At 42.0% G+C, this 17,127-nt stretch overlaps 1 protein-coding gene across 6 annotated transcripts in view; it reads left to right on the forward strand.

Annotated features, from left to right (window-relative positions):
• The window catches only part of tenm3 (teneurin transmembrane protein 3), an 824,111-nt gene that overhangs the window by 739,664 nt on the left and 67,320 nt on the right, over positions 1–17,127 (forward strand). For all 6 annotated transcript variants that reach the window (XM_038714618.1, XM_038714620.1, XM_038714619.1 and 3 more), the window contains 4 exons: positions 8,348–8,494; positions 10,268–10,398; positions 10,534–10,622; positions 15,070–15,189. In XM_038714618.1, the coding sequence (XP_038570546.1) occupies positions 8,348–8,494; positions 10,268–10,398; positions 10,534–10,622; positions 15,070–15,189 (487 nt within the window). The remainder of the gene's footprint in view (positions 1–8,347; positions 8,495–10,267; positions 10,399–10,533; positions 10,623–15,069; positions 15,190–17,127) is intronic.

Consider the following 17,127-nt stretch of genomic DNA (forward strand, 5'->3'; position numbering starts at 1 on the left):
GTTTTTGTCCCAACGGTTGAATGTTAGTCCAATATTCACTCTCTTCTCCGCTCTGTTTGGTCTCCACCAGCTCTTGAGGGAAATACCTGGCTCTGTAGCTGCTAAATGCAAAGACTGGCTGGTTTTGCCAATCAAGTTATTCCGACTTTAGTCAGCGAGTGAAACACACACACACACACACACACACACACAGGGTAGAGACTAGATGAATCAGAGAAATAATTTCACATAAGAAGAGAAAGGTAGACAGAGAAAACAGAGCTTTCAATCAAGAGTGGACTGAATCTTACATGTTCAGTCTTCTCTCAGGAAGGTCAAACCAGTATTCCTCATCTGTTCCGAGGCTGAAACGATTAAAAGCGGCAATGTGGATTTGGATGTGCATTGAACATTACGTTGCTGCAGTTGGGTGTGGCGTTGCTATGGCGACCAGCTACATTGAGGGGAATGATCTCTGGGTACTATCTGCAATGGAAAACAGCGGTCGAGTCGAGTTGAGCTGGTACTGGTAGTGGAAATACAGCAGGTGAGAGGCGGGGTAGACCAGGACAGGTCACCAGTCAGTCACAGGGCAAACACAAACAGACAAATAGCCATTCAGCCTCAGACCGATGGGCAGTTTGGAGTCACCAGTTAAGCTAATCTGCATGTCTCTGGACTGTGGGAGGAAGCCAGAGAACCCGGAGAAAACGGGACGAACATGCAAACTCAACTCAGAAGGGTCATGTCATGGTCAGGTCATGTTTCCATCACTTCTGAGGACATTACATTGGCATTAATTACCTTTACCATAACTGCTACTTGGCCAACCTGAACCTAACCTTACCTTAACCTTACTTGCCCTAACATTAGGCCCGGCCTTCACCCTCAAATGTAATGCGTTACATTATGAGGACTTGGTTTTGTCCCCAAAAGGAAGGCGAGTCCCCACAATGTGTCTGCATTCGGATATTTAGCTGGATTGTTCTGACATATAAAATACAGACCAAACCGCTAAAGAACAGCTCTTGCTTAGTGTTGATCGATTCCTTATTTTGCTCCGTATCTACAGTACTGACAACGGGAGTGTGTTTTTTAAGTGAGAATCCATGGCGAGTTGAGAGACCGTCCTGTTGTGTTGTGATAGTCCAACAGTGAAACAAATGAGTAGCAGGGCCTTTGTGGCAGCTTCAGCTCACCACCAAACCCTTCACTTAAAAAGCTATTTGTTGTCAAACAGACAGACAGCTACAGTATTGCTGGGAAAGAGCTGCAAATTGGCTTCAGTTATTGTCAGTTAGGCACACACACACAGAGAGAAGGACGACGAGTGCATAACAACAGTGAGATGAGGAGAAATCTATTTAGAGCGCTTAGCCAACAAACAGCTTGTTTGTTTAGATGGATTGTATGGCTGGGGAGGGGATTCATACAGGCTCGCTCTTTTCATCCTCTGTCCTCCATCTCTAAGCATCACATTTGTCACATTTTGAATCTGTGACCTCACTGTCCGAGAATTGTTTCCATTTTCATTGATTTATTATTTTCATATTCCAGCATGGAAACATCCCAGCTTACATACATTACATACCAACGATCTTTCCTAAACTAGACACCGTGAAAACTCACTGGCCATACCATATGTTAATGAGTTATATATCAGATTAATATGACGGATCCCTCTCTGTTTGACTGAACCTCTGAACCGTTCTCGTGAATGCCCTCCCTGATGCTGAAACTGGAGGTTTAATTTTCTAAATATTCTACTGCCTATTTTTCAGGACTAAATGCTCTCTTTCCATCTATCTTTTTTCTTTCTTTCTGTTTTCCTTCTCAAAGCTCACAATCCGGACATTAGAGTAAAAGGTACTGTACTCTTTTCTCTTCTTCTACTCATCACTAGCTTTTTCTCTTCCTACCTTCATCCTTTGCTTCCCTCTTCATGTGCTGTGGAGCTGTGGCTACCTCAGTGAGAGGTTATTTCATGTATTTATTCAGAACTTTTTTATTTTGAGATATCTGGAATATGTTCTGTTTTTTCCTCTCATCCTCTCTATCATTTTGCCAGCCCTGATAACATGCCCCATTACCGTTGCTTTGAAGATTTCAGAATTTTAATATTGTGATTAGCCAAACGTACAATGGCTTTATTTCCTTTGCCTGTTAGGTAGCACCCTTGGATGTTTTCAGATAAAATAGCGTTGTTGTTTTTTTGCTTCACAGCTGGCTTTGATTGAGTCTTTCATGTACTTATATCTGTATGCTGTTCACTGGCTCATCGGAAATAGCTTCACTTTTTTAGTTTTTGAATGCTGGATGTTTGTCATCAACTTGAAAGCCTAATGAAAGCCTCCTGCGGATCTGGGAAGCTCCCTAAATTGTTCTTTTCCATCAAAGGTTACAAAAAAATATAGGTCAGAAAGTCAAACTTGGTGTAAGTTATGTTGATCTCTGGCTGTTTTTCCTTTTTATTATAAGTTGGTTTGTTTGTTGAGTTATATTTTAAGGTTTCTGGACAGCCATTAGTGTCACTGCAGTGAACATCTGTATGCAAGGCAGTGATCCAGCTTCCTGTGGTTGTCATTCTGCACAGTATGTTGTAGCTGGATCCAAAAAAATGAAGAATTAAACATAGAATAAAATGGGTACAATACCCCCCCCCCCTTCAAAGGATACAGTTTCACGTATTCCCTTGTAAAACCCAGGTATGTTTGACATTATATTAGTTGATATTCTTAGTGGCTTGGGACAGTCACATATTTTACTTTTAGCACACAGTACATGCAGAGACAAATATAATATTGAATTCTATAAAATGGTTTCTGATGTAGACTGTAATTACAACTATAATCTTACTCACACAGTGAGCTTTTGTGCAAAAGATGTCAGTCATACGTTACTTAAGACAAGACATTTGTGTAATTGCACAATTATATAGACAGTATGAAATCATTTTAGCTCATTTTAAACCTCCTTCTGTGAAGCAGGGGAAAAATCTAGATAAGGAGCTCAATTATACTTGCTCCGAGGCAATGCAGTATTGGGCAATGAAAAAACATTATAAAGGATGGATTATAAAGTGGCCTTCCTTTACATTATTTAGTGAATACAGTTGCAGTCATATTAGTTGGTAAATGTTATTTGCTAAATTGCTAAAAAGACGACTTCTTAATTGACTCTCCTTACAGCAAACATTCATAAATGGTATTTGGCTATAGCGTCTGAGATGTATGCCATACATTTCTGAGGGGCTTTTCTAAGCCTCATCTCTGGTGGTGCAAGTAAACAAAGTTTTTTTGGAAAGCGGACGAAGCCTGAAGCTTGAAGTTAAGCAACCAAGCAGCAACCACCACGGCTGAGCGCGATACGTTTGTCAGCTGAACAAACATACTCTACCTCTACAGGAAGGAGTACTCCAGTGATATAGTATTTCTTTTCCAGACCGCGGGTCTCATTTAGAAACGGTGCGTACGCCACTTCCCACGCAAAGGTTGTGATCTATAAAAAAACAAAGTTGACGGTGCGGTCCTCCACGCAAACTCTGAGGCATGCACGTGCATATAAACTGGAGAAACGGCGACTCACATGGCAGAAGGATGAAACGTTACTGCTGTGTAAAATAAATCAAAATCTTACCTCTGAGTATTACTTAATATAAGTTAATATTATAAGAGGTAGTTTACAAAACAGATAAAAGCCCTACTGAACAAAAAAAACAACCGTTTGATTGATTTTCCCAGAAGAGCGCAAAGAAAAACACCATATAAGACCATTTGCAGCGCACACAAAAAGAAGCATGATTTAGGATAATAAGCACAAACGCAGATATCTGTTTTTACAGAAGAACGCCTCAAATATGTTGTACAGTTTAATCAGGAACCATATTAATTAATACTTGCAATGCAGTGCAATTTATTTTCACAATAAGGTGAAAAGTAGGACACATTACATTTAAACTGATGCTGTTTTCAATGTATCGAGTCAAACACTGTGCACCAGCATGTGGAAGTGATGCGCTGTTTGTAAAATATAACACTATTTATTAAGTAGATCTTTCAGCTTGCCGCTTATGTCACATAAAACAAGTCATATTTCTCATCAGCAGCCTCGTTAAGTGAGTAGCCTATTTGAGTAGCCTAAATAAATGTTTAAACACAAGTGGAATGCGTTTGCTTTACTGTCTTTTCAAACGAGGGAATCCCGTCTTGTATTTACCCCATCTACCACCGTCATTTACATTTATCCAAAGCAACTCACATTTACTCGATATGTCAGAGGTCGCACACCTCTGGAGCAACTACGGGTTAAGTGTCTTGCTTAGGGGCACATTGGTGGAGGGGTCACCGCAACCGTCACTACTCAGGAGGGATGCACCTTCCTGCAGATCAGTTATAAAGGGGCGGATCTCCGGTGCCACCTTTCCACCGGTGCACAAGCGTTGCGTGTAAGTGCACGTTTTACCCACCCAAACAAACATGCTCCAGCTTCACCGAAACGAACGTCAGCGTCACACTGGGTTAAAATTCTTTTTGTAGCTTTTCTGTCAGAATTTGCCGTCCATGTCTTCATGCAGTCAGTACCTGCTAATATTAATGGCAACTACAGGCGTTTAAAGGGTCGGACAAGGAGCTCGCTCACATATTTCAAGTTAATTGTGATTTGTAAAACGTGCACACTTTATAAATCAGAATATTTTTGTGTCCGCATTTCCTGTGTTTTGTACATACACAATGTTAAGGAGTCTTTTCTACGTACAGTTTTATAAATGAGAGCCCAGGTGGGGGACTTGTGAGAGGCAGACTGAAAAAGGAATGATCAAAATGGATGCATCAGAGGGTGTTATTCTGACGAGGGCCAAAAGATCCCTATATAAATACCAAATCACCTGACAAAATGTTATTATTGGATGATTCTGCAAAAGCCAGTATTATGGCCACCGGGTTTGAAGTGATTTCCTTCTCGCGTTTCTGTCCAGCGGCGATGATTTTAGTAGTTGTGGTGAATTAACCAGTTAAAGGGATGATGAGTAATAAGAATAATGTACAGACCGAGACAAAAATTCTCCCTCTCAGTCATCACACGTGACCCCCCTAGCAGTGTGTATCAGCAGGGACCCTGGCCTCAGCCTGGATGGGTGGGAGGTCGGGACACTCCGGCTGCAGGTCTGTGTGTTTGTGATTGAGCTACAGCATCAGCGGTGGAGGTTGCTGCTTCATCCTGACTCTACTAAGCACCCCTTCAAAATGCTAGTTTCAGTACAACTCTCTGACTGCAACTATATTATTGTCCATTCAGGGCTTTTGTTTTTACTGAAAAGGTGCCAGATCACAATCTTTGATTAGAGGAAAAGTTCATCTTTCTCTGTTTCATTTAAATAAAAATATATTTGTTAAGTTTGTTTTTATGTGCTGCCCTTTGTCCCGATTCCCTCAGTGATTTAAAAGTGAATGAAGACGGATTTGAATGAACTGTTGAGGTTGTCCTGCTGTCTCTCTCTCTCTGTTGTTGCGCTCCCGTGATCCCAGCTCTTCCTTCCTGTCCTCCTCTTCCTTTGGCTGTCATTTTCATCTGTCCATCACAGAGAGTATATTTGGCAGTGCTGCTTTTTGTTTCGATTTACTTTCTTTCCCTAATTTTCCTCCCTCTCTCCCTCGTGCCCTCTCCTATTCTCAGGATATAAAGGTAATTCATGCCAAAGTCTTAATAAGGGCGTTACTGTCCCAAAACACACCCACGTCACACTCTGTTATAACTTCCACTTCTTTTGATTCTGATTTATTCCATTTTCATTTGATAATTCCTGTCTTTTCTTTTCTTTTTTCTCTCATTATGTCTTTATAAATGCTCAGTGTATCTGTTGTTATATTGCCTTATTCTTTTATACTTATGTTGTTTCTGCAGCCTCTCTGGTTTGTTTTTGTTCCAACCATTACTGTCCCTGTCTCTGATTCTCACACACAAAACACAGACGACACAAATGAGCACACACACACACACACAAAAATGGAGGCGCAAGCACACACACAGACACAAAGCCAAGGTGTGTGACTCCTGTTTCGTCTTGCATCCACAAGCCTGATATATATGTATGTATTAATTTAGCCAGCTGCTGTCCCTCTGTCTTCTGTCTATTTATCTTCACTTTCCTGTCTCTCTGTTTTTCATTCACTTTCTCCTCACCATCTCTTCCTCCATCATTACATCCATCCCTCGTTCTGTCTCCCCAGCTGGGCTATGCTTGGTTCTGATACTCACTGTTTATTAATCAGTCTATCAGATTGCCAGCCTCTCTGTCTATTCTGTGATCGAGGAATGCCAAACAGGGGCATAAAGTTTAGTCTTCGGAGGCATGCAGTCCGAACCACCCTGTCCTCCCGATACTTTCTGTGTACCTGTCTACCTGTTGTGTTTTCACATGGATTTTAACCTGTGATTTTGATTTTTTTGAACTAGATGAACAAGACCAAAGGATTCCATATTTCTAAAGCCAAAAAAAAGCTTCCTTTTGAAGAGAAGTTGCAGTCTTTGTCAGCTGGGTCTTAAATTTCCCTCAGATTTGGTTAGACTTCACTTGGACAGATGAATTTTTTAACATCCTGAGAATGTAATTTATTTTGTTTGTTTGTATGCCCTGATTTTCACATCATGCAACAATAACATCTTTCTCTGTTACAGATAAAAAATATTTGTGATTTTTAATTAATTTCCAATTGAAGTCGTGCAGCACACAGTGGCAATTTGGGCTGTAGGCAATCATGCAGGTTCATGTGAAACTACAACGTCAGTGCATTTCACCGAAGGCTGACTGTCTGTCTGTCTGTCAGTCTGTGTCTCTCACATGTGGGTTAATGTACTTACTGTATCTGTCTATCAATCTGTCTTTCAGTCTGTCAGTCCATTTGTTGGAGAAAAGTTCATCACACAGGGCCAAATGCCTTTATACACACCAGGATTTAACCAATATGGGTCTTTGAAGTCTTTTTGAAGGTATTTTTTGACTGAAGCTGCTGACAGATAGTATTTCGTGCTAACATGCAATGTGTTTAAATTTAAAAACCTGTATGCCAAAAACAAGTACTGAGTATTTCCTTGCCAGGACAGCAAAACTCTCCAGTAAACCTCGGGATGTATAATATGATTATGTATATTCAGGGTTAGGGTTAAACCCTGTTTATTTACAAATCACTCTAATCTTAACACAAACATACCGCTGAAAATAAAGTCGTGCTGTTGGCTGGCACAGACAGGCGTAATTCAGGAAGAATGCATATAGCCAGTGCAGATTCACACTGCTACAGTTTCACAAATGACCAGGTTAGTCCAGTTAGGCATCCTGCGTCCACATGTCTCTCAGTGTGTTCAGACAGAAAGCAAAGCAAATATTCGCTTTGCATCATTTCCACAAATTGACAATGTTTGTGTTTATTCGCCCCAAACAGCCAACTGCATGTACCAACTCTACAGCAGTTAGCTTTTAACGAGCTAGCAGGGGACCGCCGACGGTGTCTGAGGGAGGGTTTCTGTGTGTCTAGGTTCCTCTGACTGAACTCCCCTCCACCCTCTCTTCCCCTGTCATCTCCACATGTTAATGAAGAAAGTTAGCCCCACGCTTTGTGTGCATTTGCATTTACAAAATGGCAAACTTGCTCCAACGTGTCTAGCCTCGCTGCCCTGGGTGAATATGTGTCTAATAGTCTTCCTATTAACTTTGGATGCAATCGCTCCATCTCTAAATGTCAGTTTGCGTTCTGTCTGGACACACAGTGAGAGCTGTATCTTTGGTAACAATCAATGACTCTCTCCTGTTTCTCTGACTTTTTTACTGTGGGATCATAGGCATTGCTTTTGTCAGCATAGATTTGTTTCTGGTACTGCTTCGCTAAAACTCTCAGAAGTTTCCGCATATAGAAGTGCTACCCACCAGAGTGCCTCGAGCTGACCAGCTTGAAGTAGTTCCCTGTATGTTTTTGTGCCATACGCCCTGTCTACACCACAAGTGTAACTAATGGAACAGGTACACTTCAGTTGTGATCAGTACAGCTGTCGACGCAGGCCACGGAACAGCTCACACCTCTTACACGCATCATTTTCAATCCCAGTCTGTATTCCTTTGCGTGCCATTGTGTGATTACGCTGTTAGTGCAGAGCAGTACTGTGCAGCTGACACAGTCATTACCAAAGATAGTTAAAAATGTAAATATCGATTATTCTCATCTTTCAGAGCTCAAACACAAAACTATCATCACCTACCTTCAAAAATGTATATTGGTTGAAGCCTCTTTCACACCCTGACGGCCAGCCGTGACCCCATGCCACTCACTCACACTGCCCTAACTTTTCCAACTGTGTGTTTGTCCCATGTGCCCAGAGGGTTGTCCAGGTCTCTGCAACAACAACGGACGTTGTACTCTGGAGGCCAGTGGCTGGCACTGCATCTGCCAATCCGGATGGAGAGGTGCCGGGTGTCACGTAGCTATGGAAACAGTCTGTACGGACAGCAAGGACAATGAAGGAGGTACGTGCACATGCACCGTAGGAATGTGCAGATAGATGGTTAAAGTGGTTTTGTTTGATGGATGGATAAACAAAGACACAGATTATCCAAATGTCCATTATTGGCTTAGTAAGAGTTCAGGGAGAGAAATTAGCAAGACGTTAGCAGTTAGCAGGTTGGGCTGTTGAGTCCAGTCTTAAAATGAAGGCCAAGCTGTACAAAGATGTGTTTAAAATGTTCGCCCAACGGTTTTTATATCCACATAATGTAGAAAGTCCTGGATAATTGAGTCATGCATGTGTGGTTCATTACGTTATGCTTGTTAACATGTTATGGTCTGCAGTATTTAAAGCCCCATACCATCATTTTATGCACCCCCCCGCAACCCAACCCACAGGCTCACCTGAGTCAAAGTAAGACGACAACCAAAAATACAGGCATAAGTACGCTATCTACCTTAGGTTAGAAGTTACAGCAAGCAAGATAGTATCTACCTAAAGCTCCTAGACGTATAAGCAAAGACATCAGCTTGTTTTAGATGAAACAAACAAGCAGCCAAATGGTGAGGCAGCACAAAATTTGATTTTTACATTTCAATACATGAGCTATGACTCATACTACTCTGTTTACACAGTCACACTGTGGGGACGGGACTCGCCTACTTTTGGGGGACAAAATTCAAGTCTCCACAGCACAAATCATGTGCAGACTTGGTTCAAGGTCAGGGTAAGGTTAAGTTTGGAGAGGGAGAGGGAAAGTGAATATTAAAAAGGAAGAAAAATAGTCAGTCTAGGATCCTTTCGGAAAGAAGAAGTTAAATACAAATCAAATAAAACTTGTTGTGCATTAAAAGCAGAGATGGACTTTTCTTCAGTTTTTGGAGGGGAAGTCCCTCCATTCCAGCGCAGGGTTATGGAAGTAGTGGTTAAGGTTAGTCTCTAGGAAATAAGTGTAAGTCGATGTAATGTCCTCTGAATTGGATGGAAACACCACCCTGTGTGTGTGTGTGTGTGTGTGTGTGTGTGTGTGTGTGTGTGTGTGTGTGTGTGTGTGTGTGTGTGTGTTGGCAGTCCCTGGTGCCTGTTCACCAGATGTACAACTGGCTTTTATAAACTAACAGAGTCAAAAGACATCCAGTATTTTATTACCTTGCATACCTCCTTCTGTCCTTCCATCTCTCCATCTGTCTCTCTCCTCCTCTCTTTCTCTCTGTCCTTCACTTATCCCTCCCTTCCTAATCTCTCCTTTTCCTTCATGCCATCCCTGCTTCTCATCATCGCACCCTCAGCCCTCCTTCGCTCTGACTGTATTCTTCTTGGCAGCGCCCAATAAACACGTAGTGCTCACACATTAATTCTACTTCATTGCTTCATTTTTCCTTCATTAATCCATTTTAACTTTTTCCCTTCATCAGAAAATCCAGAGTCCAAGGGAACTTTCTTTTCTGTCTTTTTCCCCCTCTTTGATACTACTACACGTCAGTCCGTTAGCATTCATTTTTTCTTTTCATTACATTCTCTCCATCTGTGACCTTATTTATTATCTATTATCCTCCATTTTGATTTCTTTTGCATCCATCCATCTTTATTTCTTTATGTCTTCACTGTATGACTGCATTGTTAATAATCCTTAATCCCTTCATCATCCCGCATTGCTTCTTAATCCCTGGGTTGCCATTCATCCACTTGTACCTTTTCCATCATTCATTTGACATCCTTCCTTACTTCAGCCTTCCATGTTAGCTCCCAATCCTTGCTTCTCCGGCTTCTGAATTTAATACCTTGTGTGTTTCAGATGGCTTGGCTGACTGTATGGACCCAGACTGCTGTCTGCAGCCCTCCTGTCAAAACCAATTATACTGCAAAGGGTCACCTGACCCGGTGGAAGTGCTCAGCCAGTCTCCGTCCTCATTGGCTCCTCAGCAGGTAACGAATCAGAAATGAAGTGGAAAAAGGAGACCGTAACTGTTATTTCCCGATGTAGCAAAAGCTACTGGAGACATGGTGACAGGAAGAAGCTTCTGTCTGTCTATTTATTTCCTTTTTCCCTGTTTTCTTTAGGCTGCCAGATCTTTCCACCAGCGCATTCACTTCTTAGTTGGCCCTGAATCCACTCACGTCATCAGTGGAGACAGTCCGTTCAATAAAAGGTAATGGAGTCTGTGTTGTCTGTTTTTTTACATTTCTGTTAAAGTCTGGGCGTACAGCAACATCAGCATGGCAGCACCATGGGTGGCCAGGCAGGTTGTTAACAAATCCACTTATCCTCCTTCGTATAAAGTATGAGGGATGAAACAGAGTTGAGTGCTTTCATGCATCTGTGTGCTGTATGGAGATGCTTTCTACACACAGAGAGGGGGAAATCACCTCGCCTTGCAGGGCTACTGCACAGTTCTCTAAAGGAGGGGTGAACCGACTTCCCGTTCGACACACTTGTTTTTCATCATGGATAATTTGTGTCTTTTTTTACAAATGTGTTCTTTCTACGGAGGTGATTGCTTAACTGATAATTTTTTTATTTGGCATAATATGAACGGTTGGCATATTTTCTGGATGATTATAACAAAAGAAGTGGGAGTGAGACAGAGATCACTATACAGGGACTTAAGGGCTGCCATTTTTCCTTGCCAAAATGCCTTTCTGCTCACACCTGCCTCAGCCATAACATTCATTAAATATGATAAGAGAGGAAGAGAGGGTGGCAGTCTGCAAAATACAGAGTGAAAAGCAGAGCTACTGACAGGGTAAGAAACATGACGGCAATTCTGTTCAGCCATTTTTCTGCTTTTGTCACATTTTTTAATGCTAGCCTGAATGTTTCATACGAGCAGAGGGCCACAACCCTGTTATAAAAATGTCCTGTATTTCCATAATGGAATGGCCCTGCAACCTTATATTAAAAATATTTTATTAGACCTCAAAACAGTAGTGTGTGTGTGTGTGTGTGTGTGTGGGTGTGTTTATGTGTGGGTGGTTGAAGGGTTTTTAAAAATGGCACTTTTCCACTTGAAAATATTTTTTCCTCTGGAGCTAACGGTGGAAAACTTATGCACACATTATGCTTGCAGAGGGAGATAAACAGAAGCAGTGGCGAATTGTGTATACGTGCAGAAGCACAAATTTGAAAGTACAACTTTGTGGTGGCGGTGACGCAGTGGAGAAGACACATACCTTTGGTGTGAGAGATCCGGGTTCAGTTTCCCACAGTGACATCCATCAATGTGTCCCTGAGCAAGACACTTAACCCCTGTTTTTTCCAGAGACGTGCAATTGTAAGTCGCTTTGGATGAAAGTGTCAGCTTAATGTAATGTACATTTTCAGGAGTACACATCTAAACTGAATGATTTGTGAAAGTAATCAGTGAAAAAATATCCCAAGACAGATTCCTCTCTGTTAGCATAATTAGCTACTAGGTCTAGCGAACTTTGTCAGAGCTCTAGATTTTGATAAGCCACAGGATGGATCTCAAACAGGTGTCCAGATTTCCAGGATTTTGTGTGGGTGATCGATAATACTTATTAACAGCGGTGGAAGAAGTATTTAGACATTTTAGATATAGTATGTAACTGTTCCACATTAAAGTGTCAACAATGACCAGACCTACGTTATATGTAGTTGTACTTATCCCAAATGTTTCCAACAAAACCCAGAGAAATCTGTAATTTTCATCAAGGTAACTGTGTGTTTCATTTGGTTTTATTCACCTGGTCTGTTTGTAAAGTACGTAAGTACTTAGTTACTTTCCACCACTGCTAATTAAATCCTGTATTGGCATAATTTCACATAAGTGACACGCTGCAGTTTTCTAATATGAGCTTCTGCACTGATGTAACACATCTGGCGGATACAGAGAGCAGGGTTTTATGTCTTTACATGCTTTCGTTAGGAATATAATATCCAGAAGGAGGGGGAGTCTTGTGTTCTTAATTTGTGTAGTAGTCAAACAGCAGGAATGTGATACAGGCTAATGTTTAATTACTTTTTTAAATGCTAACGATGGTTTGGGACACCCACAGGCTGTCTCACCACCTGCAAGAGCTATCTTTGTGTTTGTGTCTGGGTTAGCGTTATCACTGCCAGTTTAACCACTGTTTCTCACTGGAATCCCAGGTCTCATGACAGCTAGTGATAGTTTTATTTCCAAATAGTGACAATGTCCATATACAGTATAAGCTATTATGACATTAAGACAATGAGGTTTCTACTCCCCCTCTGCATTGATTTGGTTTGTGTGCACACAAATAGCAAACACACAACATTTTCACACGCAGAGCAAAATACACATTCTCATAAAGGCAGACGTACTGGTCAAAGTTTACACAGCCAGTCTGATTTTTGCCCTATCTGACTTCATTGTAGTAAGAAGTGGTCTGAGAAAGTGAAAACACAAGCAAAGTGCACGACCCGAGTAAACTGTCCAGATCACGTAATTCGAGGCCCTGATGTTAGTGACTCAGTGAGTCAGGCGGTCTTTGGACTAGTTCGTATATGGTTAGGCTGATAAACAAGGCAGTTCAAAAGTTAATGTGATCCATTTATAGGGCTGCAACGAATAGTCGACGTAACGAATTGACTATAAGAATCCGTCGACGTGAAATGTCATTGTGGACGCGTCGTTACATAGATGCCGTTTAGATGCAATCTTTATATCAGGAACATTTCTGGTTGTTTATTTCTAACTGCAGTGCGCTACAGGGGGCAGCACAGCTTCCACTGCTTGACTGTAAGACTGCTCACCAAGAAGATGCATTCATGCGAGAAGCGGAAAGTAACGGAGAAAGAGGCGACCAGCAGAACGGCTTTTGTTTTTACAAGTTTTGTACGCTTTTGAATCACTAAATACACTTTTGAGCGGTTCTGAGACGAGAAATCAACTGTCAGCAGTTTTACCAAAGTTGATGGCGAATCGAAAATGTGCTCAAACGTTTTCGGGGTTGAGAAGCTGCACAAGCGCCCGCGAGGTTAGCGTTGGCAGCCGGCCAGTCCCGCCCACAGAGCGCCCTGGTCCCAGTTACCCAGACCACTGCAGCAGCAGCAACAGAGCAGCAACAACAGGGGAAAGGCAGTGTTTCCTATACGTTCATTTATTTGTGGCGGCCCGCCACAATATCAACGCTGCCTGCCACAAACTGATTTTAGTTTTTATTTTATTTCACTAGGCCTATTTAAAATCTTATTTGACTGCAGATGAGCGCCTTCACGCCATCCTCTCTCTCTCTCTCTCTCTCTCTCTCTCTCTCTCTCTCATGAACAGCGCAGCACAAATCTGTCCAACACAACGCTGCCAACGTGGGAGACCCAGCTTTAAAAAAGTTATTAGTAATGAGTAATGGTTGAAAGTACATCAAGGAACATCTGGCTCGTGATGCAGCTTACAGAACATTCTCCACTGAGTTATTGCCTAAAACCTATTAGCACTATAAACTGCAGCTGTAGAACAAAAGGGGCTTGTTGCTTTATTGTTCTAAATAGACATTGTTAGTCTACAGTTGTGGTTTTGGTACTTGCTTTTAATTAGCTTTTAATTTTAATTCCCAAAGCAAAAATCTTTGTTAAACAGTTAACAGTTTTAAAGTTTGTATAAATCAGTGAATTATAGGAGGAGCCTTCGCTGTCTTGTCTTCTTCCCTGGTTTCCCCCTGGTGTTGATACTGGTGTTCATTCTGAATAGTAATTCACTTGAAAGATATTTAATTAGTTAAATGGTTTAATTAGGGTTAGGGGGTGACAAAAATAATCGTGACTAATCGACTCATCGAATAAATAATTAACAGATTAGTCGACTACGAAAATAGTCATTAGTTGCACCCTATCCATTTAGTAAAGGCTAGATATACCTAATGAGATGACAGTGCCATGCTGTCCAGAGCTAATGAATTTAATTATGTTTGAATCATAATTTTGATATAAGATCTCTACCCAAAGAAATAATGACATTGTGGTTTGGGAATATTTTACTCTAAAGGCTGTGAACCTGCGATAAACTCTTCTTTAATGTCTTTGTTGATGGTGAACTGGTCAGATTTAAAGCTCTTCTACTCCAATAGTCAGGACTGATAACTGGTAACAACAGCTGAACCATTAGATTATGCAAAGAAGAAGAAGAAGAAGAGTAATTGCAATGGACAACAGCGAGTCTACTTGAATGTGGCTCCTGAAAGCAGTGCTGTGGTATAAAACTATGCAAATGAGTGTGATGAGGATGTGCAAGCGTGCCATGAGTGCTGTAGTAACATCAGCGTCCTACTACAGTGCTCCCACTCCCACAGCTCAGCAGTTACCACCCCAGTGTTTGTTTCAAGAGACGCCACACTGCACTCGGCAATTCCCCTCACAAGGAGTAACAGTGATGATCTCTGTGTGTTTCACTGTATGTCTGGAACAAGACAGTTTTCCAGCACTGGTTTTGCCCAACCACTGGGACTCCAGGGGGTATTTTCTCTCATTTTGCTAACTTTTTTATTGATTACTGTAAAATGTGAGGTCATTACTTTTCTCAAATAAAAAGTACTTTTAAAAAATACTTTTGTTTAATAAAAAGTAACCCCTTTACCATCTCTCTCTCTCTCTCTCTCTCTGTCTCTGTCTCTCTGCAGCTTGGTGTCCATAATTCGAGGTCAGGTGTTGACAGCCGATGGAACGCCTCTGATTGGAGTCAATGTGACGTTTGTCCACTATCCTGAACACGGATACACCGTAACACGCAAGGATGGCATGTGTGTATTTATTTATATTTATACACAATGTTTGTAACCTTCTGTTTTCTATGTCTATGAAGATTCTCAGTAATCCAGGTCATAGTTATCCAACGAAGGTTAAAATGAAGGGCAACTGGACTTGGTTGAAGAGACTGGAAGACGTTTCGTCCCTTATCCAAAGGACTTCTTCAGTTCTGACTGACTGGCAGGGAAACTCAGCTATTTAACCTCAGTGGGGTCGTTATCCTGGGTCATCGATACCGCTGGTTCGTTAGTGTTCCTTGTTGCTGTGACGACAGTCGTTACAGTCGTTGAGACTACCTGTGGCCAAGACTGAACGACCATCGTTGGTATCTTCACCTGAGGCCAATAGGTTACGTTTGTTGAGTTTCCTGGGAAGTGATGGAAGGACAGCATTGTAAGTGGGGGATAAGTGGTGGCGTAGACCCCCTCTTCTGTTCAATGACATGTCATTGAACTCCCCCCTCCCCTCCCCTGTTCATTGAACTCCCCCCTCCCCTCCCCTGTTCAATGACATCATGTCATTGAATCTACGCCACCACTTATCCCGCACTTACAATGCTGTCCTTTCATCACTTCCCAGGAAACTCAACAAACGTAACCTATTGGCCTCAGGTGAAGATACCAACGATGGTCGTTCAGTCTTGGCCACAGGTAGTCTTAACGACTGTAACGACTGTCGTCACAGCAACAAGGAACACTAACGAACCAGCGGTATCGATGACCCGGGCCAACGACCCCACTGAGGTTAAATAGCTGAGTTTCCCTGCCAGTCAGTCAGAACTGAAGAAGTCCTTTGGATGAGGGACGAAACGTCTTCCAGTATCTTCAACCAAGTCCAGTTGCCCTTGATTTTAACCTTCGTTGGATTCTGTTTTCTATGTACCTTTCCTTTCCATTATTTTCTATAAGAGACGTTACGCCTTCTAAATTCACTAAATTAACTCAAAAGAAATGGGATTGGTGGAACAGTGAAGCAAAGACTAACAGTGCACCTGATGATGTAGAACTGAAAAGGAGATTGTGTGTCTAAGGTTGCCAGGACTCTACGCTGTTTTAGTGTTGGTGTTTACATCTCTAGCACAGGAGCTTTTGGACCACCGGGAGCACTGGTGCTTTAACTGGTGGCTAAAGCAGTTGTTATACTTTGTGCGTATGGGAGTACACGAGGGACAACAGATCTACTGCGCATGTTAGACGGTGGGTCCCAGTGGGCCATGCTGGCAATGAAACTTACGGAAGTCCCGATTGCTTGTTTAAAAGGCATAGTTTCTGAATTCGGGCTGTGAGACTTTCGCGGTATTTATATAACCGACTTTAAAAAGAAAAAGACACCCGCTTTCTACAATTTCGGACTTGAAGGGTTTTAGGGTTAAAAGAACTCAGGAAAGTTTTAATCAAGCAGTCTAATTTAGTTTAATGATATTCACACAATTCTTCAGTTGACAGCAGTGTTTTCAAGGGCTGACCCCAAGTAGTCGAAGATTTAATCCTTCGATAGAAGAAGCCTGATTGAACTGCCAGTCTCTGGTGTGTGTGTGTTTGGTAGAAGAGGGAGCGAGACAGAGCGCCAGCTGTGCCGGTGATCTGCAGAGTTGTGCGTAAACCTCGCGGGACATTTGAATCATCTATTACCATTGATGAACCACACAAAGAATATTGTATTGTTTTTAAACAGCACTTGGAATAGACCCGCGAGGAACCACGACATGCACGCTATTCTCGGGGGAGTCAGCCGGCACGCACAACTCTGCACAAGACCGGTGAACGGCAGGCGAGCAGAGAGGAACTGGTCAACAATAAGCCTCAGTTTAGCTGGAAATGTACAGTTGAAATTACAGTGGCTAATAGAGACTGCAGCTCTGCAGCTTCTCAAGATTAAAGGGGAGCTACTGTGTGTAACCAACACACACACACACACACACACCCGATATG

Source organism: Micropterus salmoides, unplaced genomic scaffold, assembly GCF_014851395.1.
Source record: "Micropterus salmoides isolate LMB-PRFRI ecotype aquatic unplaced genomic scaffold, ASM1485139v1 Ms_hic_scaffold_12, whole genome shotgun sequence".
Taxonomy (NCBI): domain Eukaryota; kingdom Metazoa; phylum Chordata; class Actinopteri; order Centrarchiformes; family Centrarchidae; genus Micropterus; species Micropterus salmoides.